We start from the raw sequence: 21,267 nt of genomic DNA on the forward strand, positions 1-21,267 counted from the left end.
TACTCAACTGACCAATATTTTTGCTGAATTGCCGATACCCGCCGACTACCGTCTATGTGGATCCTCTCTACCATTCACGTCAGAGCAAAAGATATGATATGCTGATTTAGTATTTAAGTCATGCCTTTTCTTCGCTCAGCGCATTGCTCCTGAGTTCCTAAGAATTCAACAATTTTGTATTCCGTTGTCTCTAAACACGGAGTTGCTTTCTCCAGGTTTTTTTTCTTTCGGTTTTGCTGCAGATCAACTGGCTCGCTATCATCCTCTTTCACTGCGTACCATCATGGCGCAAATTCGACCAAATATCGTCTTCATCATGGCGGATGATCATGCCTCTAAAGCAATCTCCTGCTATGGGGCCGGAATCAACCACACACCAAATCTCGATCGCATAGCCAACGAGGGTATGAAATTCAACCACTGTTATGTCACCAACAGTATTTGCACCCCTTCTCGCGCCGCAATCTTAACAGGCACCCACAATCATGTCAACGGTGTCATGACCCTCGATTCTAAAATCAACAAGCACATGCCTAACGTTGCAAAACACCTCCGAGTGGGTGGCTACCAAACCGCCATGATTGGGAAATGGCATCTGGGTGAAGGGGAAGCGCACGAACCGACCGGATTTGACTACTGGGAAGTTGTCCCCGGACAAGGAGAATATCATGACCCGCAGTTTATTGGGCCCAACAGCACCGTACGGGAAAAGGGATATGCGACGGACATCATTACCGACAAAAGTCTCAACTGGATGAAAGCTCGGGACACCACAAAGCCATTTTTCCTCATGTGTCACCACAAAGCACCCCACCGCAGCTGGGAATGTAACCCGAAGCATAAGGAACTGTACAAAGACCCCATTAAGGTGCCGGATACATTCACAGATGACTATAAGAACCGTGCCAAATCAGCCGCTGCCTCAAAGATGCGCGTCGCGCAGGATCTTACCTATTTTGATCTTGGACTCGCTCAGCCTGACGGGCCCGCTCACATCGTTGGAGAGAAAATGGTGAATTCATGGTGGTCCCAGGAGCGAAAGATTCCCGACCCAGAGGACGTGACAAAACTGAAACTGATCGATAAAGAGGACGGAACTGTTTTCACTTTTCAAACGCGCCAGGAGCTCGCCGAGTTCAAGTTCCAGCGCTACATGCAGCGCTACCTGCGCACGATCCAAAGTGTTGATGACAACGTGGGTCGGATGCTAGACTACCTGGATGCGGAGGGTCTCTCCGAGAACACCATTGTGATCTACACGTCCGACCAAGGGTTCTTCCTTGGTGAACATGGATGGTTCGATAAGCGCCTTGTCTACGAGAACAGTTTCAACATGCCATTCCTCATCAAGTACCCGCGGGAAATCTCCGCTGGAAGTGTTTGTAACGACATCATCTGCAATGTTGACTTTGCACCGACATGGTTAGATTTTGCGAAGCTTCGTATGCCGACCTATATGCAAGGTGTCAGTTTCAGGCAGTTGGTCCAGCAGAAGACGCCCGCAGATTGGCAGCAGATTGCATATCATCGATACTGGATGCATCGTGACATTATCCATGATGCACATGCGCATTATGCGGTGAGGGATAAGCGGTATAAGCTTATCTATTGGTACAATGAGAGCTTTGGAATCGAGGGGGCTAGGCTCGGTGGTGAGGAAAAGGAGTGGGAGTTGTTTGATCTTGATGAGGATCCGTTGGAACTGTTCAACTGCTATAATGAAGAGAAGTATCGTGAAGTTGTGAAGTACATGACCAAGCTCCTCGAGCTGAAGATGGAGGAGATTGGAGATGAGCCTGTTCACCCACGATGAGCCCGCCTTCAAGACTGGCATTTTAATCAAGGAAATGTGGACCATAACCCCCTGTGATTGTCTGATTCTAAGATGCATTATGACTTGATCCATATAATGAGATCTATAAAACGATGCCCAACTACTGATAAACAATAATCCATTCACCACTCAAAATGATTTCCCACCAGCTTCAAGTACCTGATAATTTTTATGCGCTCATAGCTTGCCTTTCGGGAGATCCCCCCTCTTGGTCCGGATTGGCACCGTAGCAGAAATACTTGCTTCTTTCGACAACCTCAACATCTCATCATCTGAGTGCCGGCTCTGATACACCGACCAGAACTTCTCATCTTCCAACCACCCATTGAACCATTTCTGAATCCACCCAGCCCCAACCTCAGCACACCATCCCACATCCTCACAAACAATCGAATGCGTTCCCTCCTTCAGAACGACTTTCTCCACCATCCCAGCCTGAACTCCACCACTCCCACCGGCCCCAGTCCCGGTAGCCCGCATCTTTGCGTCCTGCGACTGAGGCGAAGAAAGAGGGCTTTTCCCACCAAAAGCATACAACACACTCGGCCTAAGGAATGGCAGATTTCTGAAAGCGGCCTGGCACTCCGGTCGCGCAACGATATACGGCCTTTCCTTGTCAGAATCCCAGTCCGGTAGCACAAATCTATCCAGCGATTCATGTTCAAGATTTGTGCTGTAGTAACTCCATGTTTCCTGATGCTTCGTCGTCGTTAAAGTTACGGCTTCTGGACCAACATTCGGATCCGAAAGCTTATATATAGCCGTCGGGACATTCCGAAGTCCAAATTTCAGATATCGTTCTTGAACCCGAGGATCCCATTTGCGTAGGCTTTTCGACAAGGCGGTTTTGGCTTTCTCAGCGCTCGACCAGAGATCGCGGCGTAGACTGGACTGGAGGCCTGGGTTTGGTCCTACCAAGGATATATCGGTACTAATGTCGAAGATGGTGGGATCAAACATGATCAATGTCGATAGGAGCCGAGGGTGCATGATTGAGAGATTTACACTGACTGGTTAGGTTTTTTTCACACGATACAGGGAGGGATGGAACATACAGTTGGGCGCAACCCATGCTATGCCCGACACCGATTATAGGGCGAGAAATTTCATCGCGGAAATGGTTGACCATGTGGAGAATGTCGCGCGAGTGGTCATACCAGTTTGCTTTATTGTCGTCAGGTTATGCTTTATGAGCCTCAACTCTGTGAGCTCTGGCATGGGAGAAGTACATACTTCGATCACCCTGGATATTTTCATTGAGAATTCCACTTGCTCCTTGATTTGATATATCTGCGACCCAGATTCCACGCAGTGAGAGTCCTTTCTGCTTCAATTCAGTATATAGGTCTTCCCAGAGAGGCTCGTATGTCTCCTTGGGGTTGCCATTTCCGTGGAACCCGATGATGGTGATTGCATTATCAGGGATCGGAGTATCAATGGGAATGTATTGCTTGATGGCAAGGTGATGTGGGGTTTCTTGATTTCCCCTGGTACTCTGAGGGTATTCTCTGATGTGTTGACCGGGGATTGTATGTTCAATAATTCGAAATGGAAAAGACATTGTCGCTGTTTTGTGAGGATTCAGTGACTGGCAAGGGTTAATCTTGATTAAATATACGGGCAAAGCCGAGCTGATGGATAGCTACCGCTTAAATTGTCGCCGATTAACACATGGGCAAATTTAAGATCCACATTTACTTCTTCATGCAGCTAAGGCTTTGGTGGGATCTGTCAGTCCCCTGTTGAAGAACCTTATAAATCGGGCGCTCAACTTCCATGGTTGAGATATAAATGAGACACATATTTCATTTGAAACTGGAATGATCTGGGAACGAGAGGGAAATTTTTCACTGTGTCAATTGGATATCTGACGACTAAACATGCTCCTTTTGATGTCACAAAGTTGCGCTATGGCCAGGCGGGGCGTCGGGTAAGAAATCCCATTGTAAACACAACTTTACTATACTGAAGGAGATCACCGCGCTTTTCTAGAAAATGCCGACAAGAACCATTACAAATATTTCTTCACCGGTAGAAAAAACGCTAGCCTTTTCCCAGAATATTTTCGCGGAGAGTTTCAGCTTCATGGACGAAGATGGGTACTGGCTTTGAGGTTTTGGTTGCCGAGGCCGTTTGCATAGCGCGGGGCAAGCTAACCACTTCTAAGGAGTACCTAACAACATATTTCGAAAACGTTACTTCAGCTCCACGAAAGGAGAAAAGGAGCATGGCAAAAATATCACATCGGAGAAGAGCGAAGGCCTCTATCAGTGGGGACCCGCTTATCCTGGTCTAGACCTGTTAGTGCCCGTTATCACATCTGGAATTTGAGCTAGTTGACTACAATTCACTTGTTGTTACCCTACGATCGCTTACCATTGCCGTTTCCTATCCTTCACATCATAACACATTATGACTGAATGTCGGCATGACTTCGAACTCCATCGAACTAGTGAAGATCGCTGATCAGCGGATAGTGATCACGAATGCAAATCTATATACAGTACCCCGCCAAATGGGGAGCACTTTCTGTTCATTTATGTCAAGGTAGCAGCAAAATTCGGTGGTTAGTGTACTAAGCAATAGAGGTTGATTGACTGTAGGGACTACTACTAGTTAGTATTGATTGAAAAAGAGTGACACGAACCTCGCAAAACACAGCGGTACTCAACGCGTCTTCTGTTTATTTATCCCAATATCTGTGATTCTTAAGCTCGAACTTTGGTGTGTTGAACAAGAACAGAATGCTGACTTCATTGCGGTCAATGATGCGGCACGTGATCAGGCGGTGGACTACACGCGCTGCCCGCTAATCAACGCTGAGACCGGAGTTGATCTTCCTGTGCCGATACTTGAAGCTTTTTTTTTCTTTGCCCAGCTGCATCTGACTTTGATCACCCCAATTAACTCACATACCCTGAACTTGCGGGATTGAAAGTAGTTACGAGGGTCAAGCACAGCATTTCCGCTCCCGGAGCACCCCGCGTACACTCGGCCCACTCCCCGATGAAGTGGCCAAGCACCACAAATGCCGAACGGAAAGAAAGGGACGGTGCCAGCCAAGCCGCGGAGGGATGTCCTGGCTTCGCTGCGAATGGCGTCCTTGGAAGAGATCTCTCGGGCTGTCTTGCCCGCAGGTAATTGTGCAGATCATTGACTGATAAGAACCAAAACACGCTGACACTCTACAGAGATCATGTCGGCCATTCTTGATTATCTTGGACCGGTCGACCTTATTCGGGCCTCGCAATCCTGTAAACTCCTACATGAAATGGCTTATGACGATACTCGATGGGTACAACGATTAAAGCGAATTGGATGCTGGGATGAGTCGGATGCTCGCAGACGCGTGGAGGAGGTGTATGGAACTGTTGCCAACCAGGAGGCTATTGAACAACATGAGATTGATGAAGAGGCGAGAGGCGCAGTTCCGATCACCGATTCAGAAGTCCATGCCATATCAGATGGTTTCGACAAGATCGAGCTGAGCAAGACGGCGGCACAACTGAAACCTCTGGAAGATGAAGCGAGGGACCCTGACCTTGCTGTCTTGGAGAATTGCAGATCAATTCGAGGTGAAGCTCGTCAGGAGTATGGGAAAATTCATGCCGCGTTGGCACCCTTGTACGATGATATTGCAGCATCTGGACCTTCCACTGAGAATCTGGTCTTCACAAAGTACAAAGACCCACAACTCCAAGCAAAGATGCTATCTCAATTAATGGCATTTGCGAAAAGTGACATGACTACGGGATGGGAGTGGCGAGAAAATCGACTGGAAAGTGCAGTGTCCATGTTTGAAACCGCCGCATTAAACGAGTTCCGAAACGGATACGAGACAGACGACATTGATGGCCTCATGCACAAGTACGCCTACATCCTATACGCTCTCAATGGTGGTCAATCGGCGCTAGATCTTTTCATCCATCATAACCATTTAATGACTCGAAAGTCTGAACTTGGCACTTTCGCAGATTGCATTGATGGTGTTAATGGACGATTGAAGGTCCAACACACGCAAAGTTTTTTTACACGCCTGAGTGTTGCCTATAACGAAGAGGTCACGATTATGAACCGGGCATTCCCCCCCGAGTTGCAAGTCGCATTGCGCTTTATGGAGAAAGTTGGGCAGGATGTTCTTTCCCCGTTCCTGACAGCTATATTTGATGAATTGCATCGCATCAACAAGGAATCTTACCTGACCGCCGTTTCCTTGACTTTTATTCAATGCATGAACCTGTCTGAAACCCTGCTGCCTATACGAAACTCTGGTGATCATTTCGACCATTACCTAGATGCCGTTGTGGCCAAAATTTACGAACCACATATCGACCTTTACTTGGCGGAGGAGCTAGACTACTTCCGCAAGGGCTCCGAAGCAACAGTAAATGACTGGGATCGCCAGCTTTCGGAACAGGCCGCGTCGACAGAGTCCTTTTTGATGTCAAATGTCAACCGACAAGCAGACAAGCGAGACTTCCTTACCTCATTCAAGAAGGTTATTATGATGCCAGTCAACATTCTTCCAAGCTTCTCCAGCAAAGCCAGCGAGGAACCAAAGTCACCCGAACCCACTGGCCCCGGGGCCTTGAAGAACTCCAATCGATTTTCTACCATCTCCACGCCCCCTCCACTTCCCATCGAAGAGGCCCCAACAACAGAACTAGCGGCCAAAGCCTTGCTAATGAAATCCAAGATGGAGGGCATTAGATCATTGTTCAGCATCGAGATTGCACTAAGCCTGGTTCATTCTGCCAAGTCCAGTCTTGAGAGAGCCGCCCAGTTTGTTAGACTGGGTGGAGCATATGGCAAAGCGGCCAAACATCAATGCCAAGCCATCTTTGTGGATCTTCTTCGTATCTTGGGCCAAAAGCATGTCATCATTGGCTTTGATAAAGCTGTTGACCATCTATCAAACTACCGGCCCCGCGAGCAGGATGAGCGCGATCAATCCGGGGTTGAGCCCCTAGTCACGTTCCTGGAGTTGGTCAATGTCGGTGACCTGATTCTACAGATGGTGGATGTATTTTATGAACAAGAATTGATCGCTACACGTCTCACCGACCGCAGCGATTTCCTCGATCCGGCCGTGAAGGAGAAAAAGAAGTTCGAGCAGATGCTGGACGAGCGGGTCGCTGCCGGACTGAACAAGGGAATTGATGTCCTCATGGAGGAAGTGGACTACATTCTTGCCACGCGGCAACTGGCCACCGATTTCAATCCCGAGGTCTCATCAGACCCTCACCGACAGACCATGGACGTGGGAGTCAGTGATGTAGCGGCAGCTGTCGTGGATGTGGTATCATCGCACACGCAGATGCTAGTGGGCAGTACTGACAAGAGCACATTGGATGTATTCAATCAAGAAGTCGGACTGCGCCTGTTTACCGCATTGTGCAAACACCTCAAGCGTCAGCGGATCAGCACCGAAGGTTCTTTAAAGCTGATCAGGTAAGATTTTATATTACCATATTTCCGCGATCTCCGCTGACCTTCATTAGTGACATGAATCATTACTTCAAGTTCGTCCAGACTCTCCGGAACCCCGAGCTACTCTTATACTTCAAGGCTTTCCGCGAACTCGCGCAGATCTATTTGATCGACAGGGCCCACGCCAAGGAACTAGCGACGATCATCGCTGACGCTGATCGATTCCAAGGGATCTGGCGCGTGGAAGAGGTATACGAGTTTGCAGAGCGCCGAGCGGACTGGTACCAGGTAAAGCGTGATGTGGAACGAGCAATGTATGGAATTGGGTGTAGCTTAATGTAAACATGACAGATACCCGGATTGCATAGCGTGATTGGTTTGTATAGAGGGTTTAAGATTAATGCTTAAATGTATATACATATTGAATTCTTTCCTCGATGATTCCTGCATACTGCTTGACTAATCCAATCCTTCCGAGTCTTCCGCGGCGTAGCATCTGACGTCAACGGCGGCTACTGGAACACTACATCCCGTCTGAAACAACATCTAGACTTTCCGAGAACCAACGATCAATCAGATCCGCATGCAGATGCAAATTTTCGACCGAAAATAGAGCATGTTCCTGTTTCTCGTGACGTTGGATTCTTCAATCGGAGGAAAACCATGTTTCCTTTTCTACCCGGTCGAACCTAATCTAGGTTGCTATATATGGACTAGTCCTGTCTGAAGAAAGGACATCCATGCTACTAGACTTTAAACAGCTGGCTCTTTGTTCGAATTTTGACCAAAGAAGTGAATGATATACTTGAATGATGTGGTGATCGGGGATAAGTGCTTGCTTCTCTTTTTTTATTTTATATCTGGAAGCATCTTGCTATCACCGTCGACTATGATCGCCATGAACTCCGTTTTATCTCGATGGCTTCTTTTGTTAGGAAGTTTAGCAATTTGTGCTCTCGGTGAAGATGTGGTTATCGTCACAGTCACTTCTACCGAAACATCAAAGACTGTCTATGAGACCCCTGTTATCCCCAGTCCGGCATCCTATATCTCGCTTCCTGAATTCAAAAAGGTTGTTCTGCAAGTCAGCAATGAGTATCGAGGTGTCCATGAAGCCGATGAGATCGTCTGGAATGAGACGCTTGTCGAATACGCTCGACATTGGGCGGAGACTTGTCTTTGGAAACACTCTGTAGGTTTTTCCAATACTGGACTGAACATTGGACTAATGTCTTTACAGGGTGGCCCGTATGGAGAAAATCTCGCATTCGGATACTCCAATGCCTCATCTGCGGTGGAAGCATGGGGCGACGAGGGAAGGTTGTACGACTTCAAGAAACCAACCGGATTTACCGAGGCGACGGGCCATTTCACACAACTGGTGTGGAGGGCCACAGAAGAGGTCGGATGTGCGGCTGTGAATTGTGGATATACAGAGGACCTTCCCAAAGTGAGACGAGATGGAGAGGTGCTAGTGTCAAGGGATTCAGGTGGTAGCACAAGGGCGCAGGGCTGGTATGTGGTGTGTGAATACACGCCGGCGGGCAATGTGGTTGGAGATCACGATTCATACTTCAAGAAGAATGTGTTGCCGAGCAAGTCATCCAAGACAAGCTCAAATTCATCTGCGACTGAATCAGCATCTACGAATCGCCCAAATGGAAGTGCAAATAGGCACGGCGTGGGTTCGATGGCAGACATGGTGTGGCTAGCCATTGTTGTAGTAAGGATCGGGATGAGCCTGTACACATAATACAAATAAAGAAAAATGGAAACAGCGCAGCTTATTCGTAGGGCATTTCTCATGCTTATCCACATTGCACATCAGAGCTTCGGACGCAAATAGCTCAATCAATCAGATTTTTGGAGGCCCCGATCCTCGCTACACAGGACCAAAACACATGGGGGGCAGAAACCCGAGCCTCAAAGCACAGAGGACGCCGGTGAAGAAGGGAACAAAAGGGAAAATGGAAACACATTATATGCGAAAGGGAAATGAAAAGGTTCTTCAACCAATGACCTCTTCGGTCTCCTCGATAATCTCCTCCACAATTTCCTCCACAACGGTGTCGCCTTGCTCCTGGCCGCCGATCGGCGCATCCTTGGCAAGTTGAGGTGAGTCGACATCCTCGGGTAATCCGAAGGCCTGCTTCTCCTCGGCCGCAAGCTCCTTCTCCTGGCGCACCCAGGCAAGCCACTCGTTGAGCACGCGCTTGCGGGTCTCGACAACGGCGGTGTTGGCGATGTCCACGGCGTAACGATCCTCCTCATCGAACTCCTTGGAGTACTCGCGCAGGTTCTTGCGCACCTGCTTCTGTTCCTCTTTGCTGAGCAGAGTGGGGGGACGCGGGCGCCACAGGAACTGCTTGAACTTCTCGGTAGGGTTCTCGGACAAGGTGTTTCCAGAGAAAGTGTGAAGGTTCCAGCCGTTTTCCATCTGAAAGATTGGTTAGTAACGTAATATGGGGATGGAAAAGAGTTTTCTTACTGAGTGAGTCCAGACACTTGCGCTGGTGACGACGTAGCGACCTGTGGGGTCCCACTCGACATCTGTGACACCGTAGTGCTCAACGGTCTTCATCAATTGCAGGTTGGCAGCCAGATCCTTCTCGGCCTCAACCTTCTCACCCTCGAAGTCCATATCCCAGAAGTCAAGGTCGAAGCTGGACTGGGAGTGAACGGTGGCTACAATAACGAAACGACCCTTGGGAGACCAGTAGATACCGTTGCTGGTCTTCTTCTCAACTGTGCGGACAAGCTTGAAGTTGCCGGCGGTGCTGCCCTTCTTCTCGGTGGCAAAAAAGGAGACGCCGGTCTTAGGGGGAGCGGCGGGACCGGCAGGGTTCTCACCGGTGGTGATGGCGACGAAGCGGGATCCATTGGGCTCCCAGGCGAAGTTAATGACGGTATCCTTCAGGTTGTCGACAACCTCAACGGGGACACCCTTCTCCTTGACGCGGAAAATCTCCAGGTTGGTGGCCATGGACTTCTTGGACTTCGAGTGACGGTCGACCTTAACACAGCAGTAGGCACCCTGTGATTGCCAGTGCAGCTTGACATCGGATACGTTGAACAGGTTACGGGTGCGGACAATCTCCTTGGAGGGGACGCTCATCATGGCCACACGGGCGGGATTGCTGCCAATTTCGGGGGTCCAGAAGCAGAGCAACTGCTCGTAAGTCTTGACACCATCACGGGTGACGGTAGAGGGAGACCATTCGAAGTCGCTGACACCCTCGATCTTGACCGAGGTTTTGCTCAGCAGGTTCATGTTGGGCAGCTCGTAGATGGAGATGGACTGACCCTGGAGCATGCGCGCCACGTACTTCTCATCCGCGGACCACTTGAAAGCGGGCCACTGCACCTTCTTCTTGGGCGCGACCTCACCATCCTCGGCGGGACCAGCGGCCAGCTCGTGAGATGTGAACGAACGAAGGGGCTTTCCGGACTCGATATCCCAAACAATGATGTTCTTGCCATCCTCCTCGTAGGTCAGGATGGGCTGGCCTTCCTCGACCTGAATGGGGCGGGAGGACCAGGTCGTCAGGTAACCTTCAAGGGGCGAGAATTCGACGAGCTGAACGAAGGGGTGGGGGAACTGTTTCTGCTTGGAGAAGGAGGCTCCACCCCACAGTTGGACACCCTGGGGGTGGACGGAGGCGAGGAAGGTACCCTTAGGGGACCATTGAACGAAGAGTTGTGTCCAGTGTGCGCGGTCGACGACATTCTCGGGGGGGTTGGACTTGTTGTTCCAGAAGACACCAACTTTATCGCCGCGGTAGAGGGCGAATTGATCACGGGCGTGGACATCTCCCATCCAGGAGCGCAGGTGCTCCCTCTCCTTGAACGGCTCGAGCTGGGGTGCGACGTATTCCTCCTCAACCCGACCCTCACGACCATAGCGCTCGATATCCATCAACTTATTCACAGAAAGGGTGTGCTTCTTGTCGAGGGGAACGCCGTGCAGCTGCTTAACGGCGGCGACGGCCTGCTCGGGAGTCTCGTACTCAACGAAGGCGAATCTATAAACCAACAAAACCCAGTCTCAGTCAAAATTATTCCTCCACAGACAGGTGGAACGTAGATTCTTCCCATGATACGCACCCTTCAGTTGAGCCGTTGGTGACTGGCATAAAAACAGCATCTTCGGAGGCGTGACCAACGGAGTTAAGCTTTCTCAACAAGAACTTGATGAGTTTCTGGCGGGATTCCTCGGGGACAACGGGGAGACCATCGATAACGACGAAAGTGTCGAGGCCTTCGTCAAGTTTGACATCGAACTGCTCCTTGAGATCTGAAGACTTATTAGATTGGAGGGGCATCGGGGAAAGTTTCTGCACACGCACCGGAGAAATCAATCTCCTCCTCTTCCTCCTCGTGGAGGTCCTGTTCGGACAGGGTATCGAAGCTGGGCGCCATGATGGGTGAGCGGTAGGCGACCGGTTGCAAGAAGTAGTGGATTGGGGGACTTCAAGGGAGATTTTCGGCCAGGAACACAAATCCACAAATCTTCTGCCAAGCGGGTTCTTTGTGCGTAAATCATGTGATTTGAGAGGCTGACTGATCGGCTTAGTCATTCCAGCGATCGCCCCAGACCAATTGCGGAACAAATTGGCAGAACGGCAAGTACGAAACAAAGTCGCAGTTGCTTCCGAGTGAGCTACAGCGGGGTTCTAGTCCATACTTCAACTCTTGTACTTGCGGATTCATTTCATTTCAATCTATATCCCCTTCATTTTTCTATCTGCATCTTAGTACCCAGTGCTATCTTGTGTTCTTTGTTACCGTCCCTACACTTTATCCCCACCGCCGCGGGTCTTAAGCGCCCAGTGCGACTATACCCACCCGACACCGTCCACCTTCCACTTCAAGTACCTTCAACCCCGTTGCGCAATCGACTTTAGTCCCACAATCGGCGGAAGCTTTCTTTTCGCATTTTCAACCACCAGCTTTGCCTTGTTTTGGTACAATTTTAAAGGCGATACTCGATTGACCCGCCGGTACGATGTCGCGTAGGTTAACCTCGGCGTTGCCCCGGCGCCATTGTCGGGTGCTTTCCAGATAGCGCAGTTCGGATTTTAACGTGTCGCAATAGTTTCATCCGAGGTGCGCGATCGGTTCACCGACATAATCGACTCGATTTTAGCGAAAAGCGACCTCACTACCATCTCGGAAAAGCGCATTCGCAAAGGTCTGCAGGAGGAGATTGGCTATGACCTCACCCCCCAGAAGGTTGGTTTTTTCCTCATCGGAACTTCAATAGAGCCAAGGCTGATTTTCAAACATATAGGCTGCGATTAAGCAGCTCATCATGGAGCGATTCGACATTTACGCGGACAAAAACGGAGTTGGCGAGGAGCCCGAAGAAGAATCCGCAAACAACGGTCACCAGGATGGCAATTCTGTCTCCGGGGTCCCCTCACCACCACCATCCTCATCTCCCGTGAAGCGCCAGGCCGACAGCGAAGAAGCGTCCGATCCAAGCGATTCCCCTCCCCCGAAGAAACTTAAATCGGAGGCGGATATTGATGCTGACGCCGTATTCGCTGCCAAGCTGCAAGCTGAAGAGAACCTGCGGGCACGACCAACGCGAGGGGGAAATGCACGGCGGGCAGCTCCGACAAAGAAAAAGACCAAGAGCAAACCCAAGGCTAAGACATCCGCGAGGGTAAAGGCAGAGGATGATTCAGATCTCGAGTCTGGCTCCGACACAAAGAAGGAAGTGAATCGGACGGGTGGTTTCCATGTAAGAATCAGACAAGTTTGGTACTATTGTATTCCTCTAACGGACTCCAGAAACCCCTCAATCTCTCACCTCCCCTTGCCGCACTCCTGGGTGAGGCTACGGTATGTTTTGTTCCGCGACGATTAGACCTAGCAATGTGCTTATACGATATATAGCTGTCACGACCTCAAACAGTAAAGAAGGTGTGGCAATACATTCGAGACAATGAACTCCAGGATCCTAGCGACCGACGTCAAATTCGTTGTGATGATGCAATGCGCGCCGTCTTCAAGCAAGATCGGGTGCATATGTTCACCATGACCAAGATCCTCAATCAAAACCTGTACAGCCCTGATGAATAGTCGTCGGTCTTTGGTTGGCCATAGTGCACTTTTGGATAGGCTTTCTATCCGACTTAATGACTCTCATATTTTCTAAGGTCAATACTTTGAATTTTTTTCTGCGATGCATGGGGATGCTGGCGTGATTCATTTAGCCCAATCACCCGTTGAGGCTTTGGTTTCTTCTGGCGCTTATACTACTGCTTTTCTTAAAGATTTGCTTTCTGCCTTTGAGTGTCTATCAACATTAGCAATCGCATCTAACTTCAGATTAGTTTCAGGCTTGTAAAATTCATAATTTCGAATGGATGAGAAGCTCACAAAACCGGGGTCATGTTAACAAATGTATCAGGCCAAAGCATCGATGTTGCGGCCCACTTTCTCGATTTGGAAACTCCGCGTTGCTGGGCGGGGCGGAATGACCTGGCAAGATGTCAATCCATGCTGACTTCTCTTCACACACTGGAAGGCATATCAGGTCTTCGATATGCGGGGTAGACAGAAACTCTTCACCTTTATTGCGAATGATCCGGTAGGTCTTCCTCAGAACCGCAAAGGAACCCACCGGGCATGTGGGCATTGTCGCAAGCGCAAGCGGCGTTGCACCCATGGACCGAGGGCCTCTCGGCATCCCGAGACCGAATCTAGAGATTGCCGAATACTTGATACATTGTCTCCGCCAGGTGGAAACGCCGAAACATCCTCAACTCCTGGGCCTATCGTACCCGTGGAACCGAGTCACCAGCATGCTCCGAGGCCAGGTATAGATAATGAAGCCTGGTTCGTTGGGGAAACGGACCCGGCAAGTGCATTCTGGACGGCAGCAGGCTCGTTGAGTCCTAGTCCGATCCGACGGCATGATGTTGGCATTTGGTTATCACCAGGGAAGACGGGTTCTGATCTCGCCAAGAAACCCAAACCAGGAATACCGTATCTGAACACTCTGATATCCACTGGTCTCCTGCATTTTCTGCAAGACAAATGCTCTTTACTTCCAGCTCCAGGCGATATGGAAGGTCTTCTTCGAATCTACCTTCAGAACATCCATCCGATCTTTCCGATCTTGGACTATGGAGCGTATCAAGCAATGCCCGATACATCCCCAGACAAAGTGATCCTGTCGCAGTCAATATGTCTCGCTGCCAGTCTTGATCGAAAAGCGAAACAGTTTCTCGATATACCCACAGTTAGTACATCGAAAATTGATTTCTCTCGAGGCCTCTCCGATGCAATCAACACCTCGATATCAATGGGAATAGTCAGGGACAAGCTGGTTTTGATACAAGCATTGTCATTAACCTCGCTGTTTACCCAGTTCTCGGGAGATCGACAGGAGTCAGCGGAACTTCTGTATCGTGCCATTTGTCATGCGCATACCGTTGGCCTGCACCATCCTTCTCAGCCAGTGACAGAACACGAGCACATATATACCCGGATGTTCTGCTGTCTTTATGCGCTCGATATTCTCAATGCTGCATGCCTAGGCAGACCTGTTCAATTGCATCGACGGGATTTTGGTCGTGATCTTCCGTCGTCGATAGCACAACAGGGAAGCTGTTTCCAGCTATTTCTTCGTACCATTGCCTTGATGGAGAGAGTAATCGAAATTTATCGACCTGCTGAAATTGGAATCTGGACTGGACCATTTCCATCATTTGAGGAACTAATGCATGATGTCGAGATATCAGACACTCCCATGCATTTAATCGGTATGTTATTCCAACGAATGTGAGTGACCGCGCAAAAATTGACAGTCGTTACAGCAACAATAGAAGTGCTGTATCATGCGGTAGCTATTTTATCCTGTCGCTTGATAACACCGGATGGTGTCTCGCAATCCGCAGAGTCAAACCTACGCCAGAGCCTGTCCGTATCCAGAGTCACATCCATCGTAGGAGATGAGTTCCACAACGAATTGTCCTCACTCCCGATTATTCCTTATGCTGTGGCTTTGTCTTTGCGAGTGTCATATCATAATCTGCAGCAAAGCAAAGCGCTTTTATTTCGAACAAGAGCTCGGAAGCAGCTCATCTCCAATTGTGTCATATTGAGAGAGTTAGGCGAGGTTTTTGTTTATGCCTCGCTAATGGCAGATCTAGGAGAATATCTGGTCAGCGAAGTCGATAAGCATAATCAAAATGTGGGAATAGAAATGGAAAATGCGCACAATGGTCTATCTAGCGGGGATCAGGACATATTGACTGGTGAGAAGATACAGTCGTACCTCAAGTTGTGTCTTTGACTGACCACATATCAGAGGAAGCTGATTTACAACACTTACGAGGCCCGGAGCCTGTTGAAACAGTATTTCCACCTTACGACCCCGATTCATGGGACCCAATGTCGATTTTGGGAATTTTCGACAATTTTGATCTTGACTTTGGAATGATTGGAGGAATGGGTCAAGTGCATGGTTCATCTGCCCCGAGTGACCTTTAGAAAGAAATGGAATCCACGAGTAAATGCATTATGTACAACGGAAATTGATAGAAATAATATACACATGTCAATGACGCGACACTAAGCAACCTAGAAGCCTAGGATCGTGTTGGCCTTCTCCAGAACGAGTCGCTGTCCGTGGTTGAGGTTCTCCTCCTCGGTGTTCCACTTGCCAAATCCAAAGGCGCGCAGAGCTTGCTCATTGGAATACTTTTGAAGATCCTCTGCCGTGGCGCGGCCGATATGTTCACTCTCACCCTTACCACCGGGGAAGTCGGGCGGGGGAATGCCATTAATGAAGTTGTCCTTCTGACGCTTGACATACTCTACATTTGCTTCCGTGACGGGGCAGGCAGGAATATACAGTACGCTAGAGTCGCCAGTTCCCTGGTGGACCTTGTCAACTGCGTGGATGGCTAAAGATAGTTAGTGACAATATCTATCGATACAAGGGTAGAGAAACTTACTGTCACAGTGCCAGGCAACATAGTCACCAGGTCCAATCTTAGGAACATGGACCATGGTCTTTTGAAGCTCAAGATGTGGGTGAAGAACCGTGGTAAGCTCCTGCGAATACCCGGGAGTAGCACCTTCCAGCTTACTCGTAGGCTTTTCCTCCAGACGCCAGTTAGAGGGTTCCAGGTAGGTATCCATCGCAATTCGAGAGCTCTCATCCTTTGGCGGCGGGTTGATAGGCTGGAAGAATGGACGGAGCATGATGTACGCAGTAGCCATCGAAAGAAGAGGGTTCACAAGCAAGGTTCCCTCGTTGGGTCCTGTGTGTGACATGCTCAACCATCCTTGGAACATGCGGAACATAGAGCAAGCTCCAGGGCCGTCATAGAGATTTGAAACTACGGGAAGGCGGCAGCTCGCTTCCCAGGGGTTGTATTCTTCCCACCGTCCTTCGAAGATCTTCTGGTAGACTTGGCCCAAGCCGTAGCCATTGTCTTCCCAGCGCTCAACGCTTCCGGCGTCGGTGTGAGGACCCAGTGCAAATCCTGCATCACCAGGTTGGCGAATACGAAGACGGTCTGCGTAGGTAACTGGGTGCACGGGGGAGATCATGGCGTCGGACTCGGAGGAATGCCAGAAGCTCATGAGGAACCGCTGTGTCTCAAGCATGTTTGCGTGAGAGCGGGCTCGAACCTGAGGGTGAGACCAGTAGAGCTCGTAGACCTGAGGATCATTGGGTGGAAAGGCTGTTCATATTAGCATGTCAGTGGTGAAATAGGGTTGGGAATCAGTCACCTACCCTTTGTGCCTGGGTTAGCCCGTGCGTAGGATTCGATTTCTTCTTTGTATCCTCTAGCCTCGGCCTCTGGAACCACGCCACGGATGATAGCGACACCTCGCTTGCGAAGCTCATCGTGGAATGATCGCGGTGCGGCATGGATATCTTTGAAATTGATGCTGGGGATGATATCCGATCCACGCTGTCCAATAATCTCAACTTCGTCTCTGAGCTTGCAAAGCAGACGATCCCAGCTTCGTTTGAGCTGGTCTCCACGGTCCCCGATCAACTTCTTTTTCTGATCGGCGAATCGTTCGTCGAGTGGCTGAGCTTTGCCGTCGCCAGATAGCGAAACAAAGACGGAGGAAATGTCGCCTTCTTTTTTGGCAGCCGAAGTGTTCGTGGAAAGACAACTTGAGCCTGCAGGCAGACTCCTTTTGCAGAGTGGCCGTGCAAGTTGAGTGGGAAAGCCCCTGGCTTTGGGAACGTACATGGTGAGATAAATAATGTTCACAAATCTATAGATTGAGGGGAAGACGGAACATTTGACTTTGAGCTAGCTCGAATGGTTGACCGAAATCCCGGGGGAATCTAACATCTTTTATGTCTGGAGGAAATAATTACGTCGCCACTACTGGTATAGTAGGCCTTTCCTACTTCATTCTCGATTTGAGGTACTTCCAGTCGGGACATGTCTTAAAACGGCAATATTCGAGATCTTCTCTGCATATGGACTGAGCCGACAAGGCGGCAAGTGGGGCTACTGGCGGAACCCTTCCAATATAGGTAAGTCACCCGCCTGAACATCTCGCTAGCAGGATTACACCGGCTAATGTTTGTCGAGTCTATTAAATCTAGAATGAGGTCACTCCTAAATACTCTTCCAGCTTGGTCCTGATTTAGATTTATCACAAGAATTTTAGCAAACTTCCTATTGATCCGTCACGCTGCGACATGTACCTCTACGTTTACCTTCAAGAATAGTCTTACTCTTTCAAGCGGTACATCTCTACATTTGCGTGAAAACGGGATCTCAGATACCAAGTGTTATATTGAATCAACAATTTCATCTGAATGTTCATTGATCTAACATGGACATCAAATATATACATACACCACGACCAACTCGGAATGGATCATTCTCATGCTCCCCAAGTCCTTTGAACTCATTATATAAGGGGTCATTCAGCTCGAGTACATTGTACAAAATTGTCCTGTGCTTACTTGTCAAGTTCAAAATGCGTGGGAAGTTCAAGTAGAGTCGATGTTAAGAAGGACTTGATGAATTTATGGTAGAGTATAGCCTCCATCAACAATAAGATCTGCTCCGGTTGTGTAGCTCGAAGCATCAGAGGCGAGGTATAAATAAGCCCCCTTCAGTTCTTGTGGTAGTCCTTCCCGGCCCATGGGGATTTTATCTTTCCAGATCTTCTTCGTCTCGGCATCAATGAACACGGAAATTTCCGTCGCAATATAGCCTGGCGAGACAGTATTCGCCCGAGCAAATCGAACCCACTCCACTGCAAGAGACTTGCCTATCGAACTGTTAGTAAATGTTTCTAGAAAATAGAAGAAAGACAAACATACATAGATGGATGACTCCAGCCTTAGCAGCGTTGTATGCAGCCTGGAGCTGAGGGACGTTGACGATGCTGCCACTCATAGAAGCAGTGGCGATAAAGCTGCCATAAGTGAATCCTTGAAGAGGCTGGCCAAAAATATCCGTGTTTTCCGATTTCTGTCGCCGCCAATGTGAGGCGGCTGCTCTGGCACAATAGAAGGTTCCATCCAGATCTGTCTGGGTCACATTCGAGTAGTGGTCAAGGGGGGCATCCACCATAGCTCCTTTGGTCCATGGAATGCCAGAGTTGGCAATAAAGATGTCAAGCCGGCCTTGAAACTCACGGACGCACATATCGAGTAGTCTTTCGACGTCTTCGCTCTGTTTGATATTCACTTGGTATGCTTGGCCTATTTGGAGATAATCAGCAATGTCGCGCGGACAAGGGGCAGTCGATAAATTACACTGAACTCCGTATTTTTTCTCAATGTTTGCGGCTTCTTCAGTAGCCTTCGGGTTGGTGTTGTACCAAATGGCAACATTGGCGCCGGCTTCCGCAAGGGCATGTGCAACACTCAATCCAATTCCCGCGGCAGCTCCTGTTACAACGGCAGTTTTCCCTTTCAAGGAAAACATTTCCATCACACTGGATTTGCCTTCGAATGTGTTGTTATCATGGCAGAAGTTGCCCTTCACAATCGGTTGCTCCGCCATTGATGTTATTTTCGATTGACGTTATTTGAAAGACGTTGAAATAAGCAAAGAAACGAAGCTGAAGTCACAATTGGTGTTTTGTGTGGCGGGGTTTATATACTGCCATTAAATAGTCAGCGGAACCATATACTGTTCCGTAAAATATTCAACATGATAGTTGCCTACGTGGTATCACTGCGGAGAGCTCCTTCATATGGTAATTCCATACACGTATCTGCCTAGGTGTGTTAACATGTCAATACCCCCGCCATTTGCGGGAAGCGGGCCTTCCAAATTAGGAAATTTGCGCCTTCTCCAGAATCTCCACTCTCACCCCGGGATTTACTAAACCCTCCCTAAGCTCTGTCTCATGTCAAGGGACAGATTGGGTTATGAACTGTCCTTTGTTTTCTTCGCAACGACCATTTTCTTCATGATTGTGTCCTATCCTGGGCTGATTTAAGTACTTGATCGTCAGGTGTGAGTGAGGAAATATACAAACCAGTCTACAGGCACTAATAGCTCGACTTTTTAAGGTCATGTTCGTCATTTCTTTGGTTGAGATTTCTGTAGTTATTACGAATTGGCGATATCGTGAATACTGGGCTAACTATTGATGTTGCGTGCACAAGCAGAAAAGTTTGCGAATTTTTGATCCTATGATGTCATCTGTGTCGGAATAAGGTTGAACAGTTACGTCAGCTCTAAATTAAGAACGAAAGAGGATCCAAGACAATGTAAACATGGCTCCCTGGTCAATTAAACTTGATCGAGTCACACCATAGGGGTGCTGCCATGCTTCGGAATCACATCACTTATAGGTCCACAGTGGACCCTTGGTGGTGAAAAAGACGCCCCCTACTGTGACCGTGTCAGACGATCAACTTCTAGACCCTAACTGCATGTACGACGTTGGTCCCTTGCCCTGACGCATCATGCAGCGAATGGGCCACTACCCAAAATGATGAATAGCCTTGGAAAGTTCATGCACGGCAACTAGTACAAGTGCAATCAAGAGGCAAATACGTCGACTCTGGCTGACTTGAATGTATGAGAATTTCTTATTTTTGACCAAAGAGGGCCAATTTAATCCCCAGATAGGATACTTAGCTATGGACTAGATATTAGTTGGTATTTAGTTCTAATGCCTAGTGACTGCTTTGGTTTCTGAAGAATCAGGCCCAAACTGCCGAGCTAAACCCCTTTAGGACGAGGTACACGATTGTGGGCATTGTTAGATATAGTATTGAGCTGAGGGTAAAACCTGGATGATGAATAAGACAGCTTCAATCCAAGGAATTCAAGAAATAACCCAAATTGAGATCATGATGACCGGTGGGCCCGGTTGGGGTAGTTAGTAAACCCGGTATGGCGATTGAGCTTCAACTTGGAACGATGACGTCATTGATATTTTAGCTTGCTCACAACAGCATAAATAGCCCTGGTTCCCAACGCAATTGTAAGTCACTCAATTCCAAAGTTCAATCTCAAAGCTCACAATATCTTACCGCAAACTCAAACTTTCAAACAACTTCTTAATATCCAACTCATTCACCATGGACACCATCAAGGTTAGTAATGTTCAACAATTCCACCCTGTGCTTACTAACACTTACCTAGAACGCCGCCAACTACGTCTCGGAGTCCATCCAGGGTACCGGTGCTCAAGCTTCTAAGGAGGTCAACAAGGAAGTCGCCAAGGATAGCGACGCTAAGCTGAGCACCCGTGCCTCTGCCGCCAAGGATGCCCTCGTTGACAAGAAGGACGAAAAGTCTCACGACGTCAAGGCCGATCTTAACAAAGGTATGTGTGTGGAATTGAGTGACATCTATACCTACATAGCAAGTGATGCTAACTACTGAACAGAACAGGCTAAGCACTAAATTTGATGGGAACCGTTATGCTTGATTACCCTTGTCTCCATTGCTGGATCCATGAGACAGGAGATGTATGATTATCCATGTTAATTAGATGATGAAGAAAGCCGTTATTGGCGCATTCAATGAATA

At 48.7% G+C, this 21,267-nt stretch overlaps 10 protein-coding genes across 10 annotated transcripts; 6 read left to right on the forward strand and 4 right to left on the reverse strand.

Moving 5' to 3' along the window:
• Nucleotides 1-283: 283 nt before the first annotated feature.
• On the forward strand, nt 284-1,813 carry N7520_008348 (sulfatase family protein; the record flags this gene model as incomplete). Its single annotated transcript, XM_057142282.1, has 1 exon — nt 284-1,813. The coding sequence occupies one exon, from the start codon at nt 284-286 to the stop codon at nt 1,811-1,813; it is 1,530 nt and encodes a 509-aa protein (XP_056996288.1).
• Nucleotides 1,814-2,011: 198 nt separating this feature from the next.
• On the reverse strand, nt 2,012-3,395 carry N7520_008349 (alpha/beta hydrolase; the record flags this gene model as incomplete). The annotated part of the gene is made up of 3 exons (XM_057142283.1): nt 2,012-2,840; nt 2,890-2,998; nt 3,068-3,395. 3 exons carry the CDS (start codon nt 3,393-3,395, stop codon nt 2,012-2,014), a joined length of 1,266 nt encoding a protein of 421 aa, XP_056996289.1.
• A 1,467-nt stretch (nt 3,396-4,862) lies between these two features.
• On the forward strand, nt 4,863-7,606 carry N7520_008350 (uncharacterized protein; the record flags this gene model as incomplete). The annotated part of the gene is made up of 3 exons (XM_057142284.1): nt 4,863-4,971; nt 5,026-7,285; nt 7,336-7,606. The coding sequence occupies 3 exons, from the start codon at nt 4,863-4,865 to the stop codon at nt 7,604-7,606; spliced, it is 2,640 nt and encodes an 879-aa protein (XP_056996290.1).
• Nucleotides 7,607-8,162: 556 nt separating this feature from the next.
• N7520_008351 (putative extracellular SCP domain protein Pry1) lies at nt 8,163-9,017 on the forward strand (the record flags this gene model as incomplete). Its single annotated transcript, XM_057142285.1, has 1 exon — nt 8,163-9,017. The coding sequence occupies one exon, from the start codon at nt 8,163-8,165 to the stop codon at nt 9,015-9,017; it is 855 nt and encodes a 284-aa protein (XP_056996291.1).
• A 255-nt stretch (nt 9,018-9,272) lies between these two features.
• On the reverse strand, nt 9,273-11,683 carry EifCb (translation initiation factor eIF3 core subunit b; the record flags this gene model as incomplete). The annotated part of the gene is made up of 4 exons (XM_057142286.1): nt 9,273-9,701; nt 9,753-11,286; nt 11,369-11,558; nt 11,611-11,683. 4 exons carry the CDS (start codon nt 11,681-11,683, stop codon nt 9,273-9,275), a joined length of 2,226 nt encoding a protein of 741 aa, XP_056996292.1.
• A 678-nt stretch (nt 11,684-12,361) lies between these two features.
• On the forward strand, nt 12,362-13,351 carry N7520_008353 (SWIB/MDM2 domain protein; the record flags this gene model as incomplete). Its single annotated transcript, XM_057142287.1, has 4 exons — nt 12,362-12,496; nt 12,555-13,010; nt 13,061-13,111; nt 13,166-13,351. Coding segments are annotated over 4 exons (828 nt in total), but the record flags the coding sequence as incomplete, so codon positions are not given.
• A 466-nt stretch (nt 13,352-13,817) lies between these two features.
• N7520_008354 (fungal specific transcription factor domain-containing protein) lies at nt 13,818-15,062 on the forward strand (the record flags this gene model as incomplete). Its single annotated transcript, XM_057142288.1, has 1 exon — nt 13,818-15,062. One exon carries the CDS (start codon nt 13,818-13,820, stop codon nt 15,060-15,062), a length of 1,245 nt encoding a protein of 414 aa, XP_056996294.1.
• Nucleotides 15,063-15,859: 797 nt separating this feature from the next.
• Nucleotides 15,860-17,496, reverse strand: N7520_008355 (DUF1479 domain-containing protein; the record flags this gene model as incomplete). The annotated part of the gene is made up of 3 exons (XM_057142289.1): nt 15,860-16,185; nt 16,237-16,971; nt 17,025-17,496. 3 exons carry the CDS (start codon nt 17,494-17,496, stop codon nt 15,860-15,862), a joined length of 1,533 nt encoding a protein of 510 aa, XP_056996295.1.
• Nucleotides 17,497-18,290: 794 nt separating this feature from the next.
• N7520_008356 (putative carbonyl reductase) lies at nt 18,291-19,278 on the reverse strand (the record flags this gene model as incomplete). Its single annotated transcript, XM_057142290.1, has 3 exons — nt 18,291-18,538; nt 18,591-18,974; nt 19,029-19,278. 3 exons carry the CDS (start codon nt 19,276-19,278, stop codon nt 18,291-18,293), a joined length of 882 nt encoding a protein of 293 aa, XP_056996296.1.
• A 1,535-nt stretch (nt 19,279-20,813) lies between these two features.
• On the forward strand, nt 20,814-21,141 carry N7520_008357 (uncharacterized protein; the record flags this gene model as incomplete). Its single annotated transcript, XM_057142291.1, has 3 exons — nt 20,814-20,828; nt 20,878-21,061; nt 21,125-21,141. The coding sequence occupies 3 exons, from the start codon at nt 20,814-20,816 to the stop codon at nt 21,139-21,141; spliced, it is 216 nt and encodes a 71-aa protein (XP_056996297.1).
• Nucleotides 21,142-21,267: the final 126 nt, after the last annotated feature.

This window comes from Penicillium odoratum (genome assembly GCF_028828045.1).
Source record: "Penicillium odoratum strain IBT 22623 chromosome Unknown utg000005l_segment0_segment0, whole genome shotgun sequence".
NCBI classification, from domain to species: Eukaryota; Fungi; Ascomycota; class Eurotiomycetes; order Eurotiales; family Aspergillaceae; genus Penicillium; species Penicillium odoratum.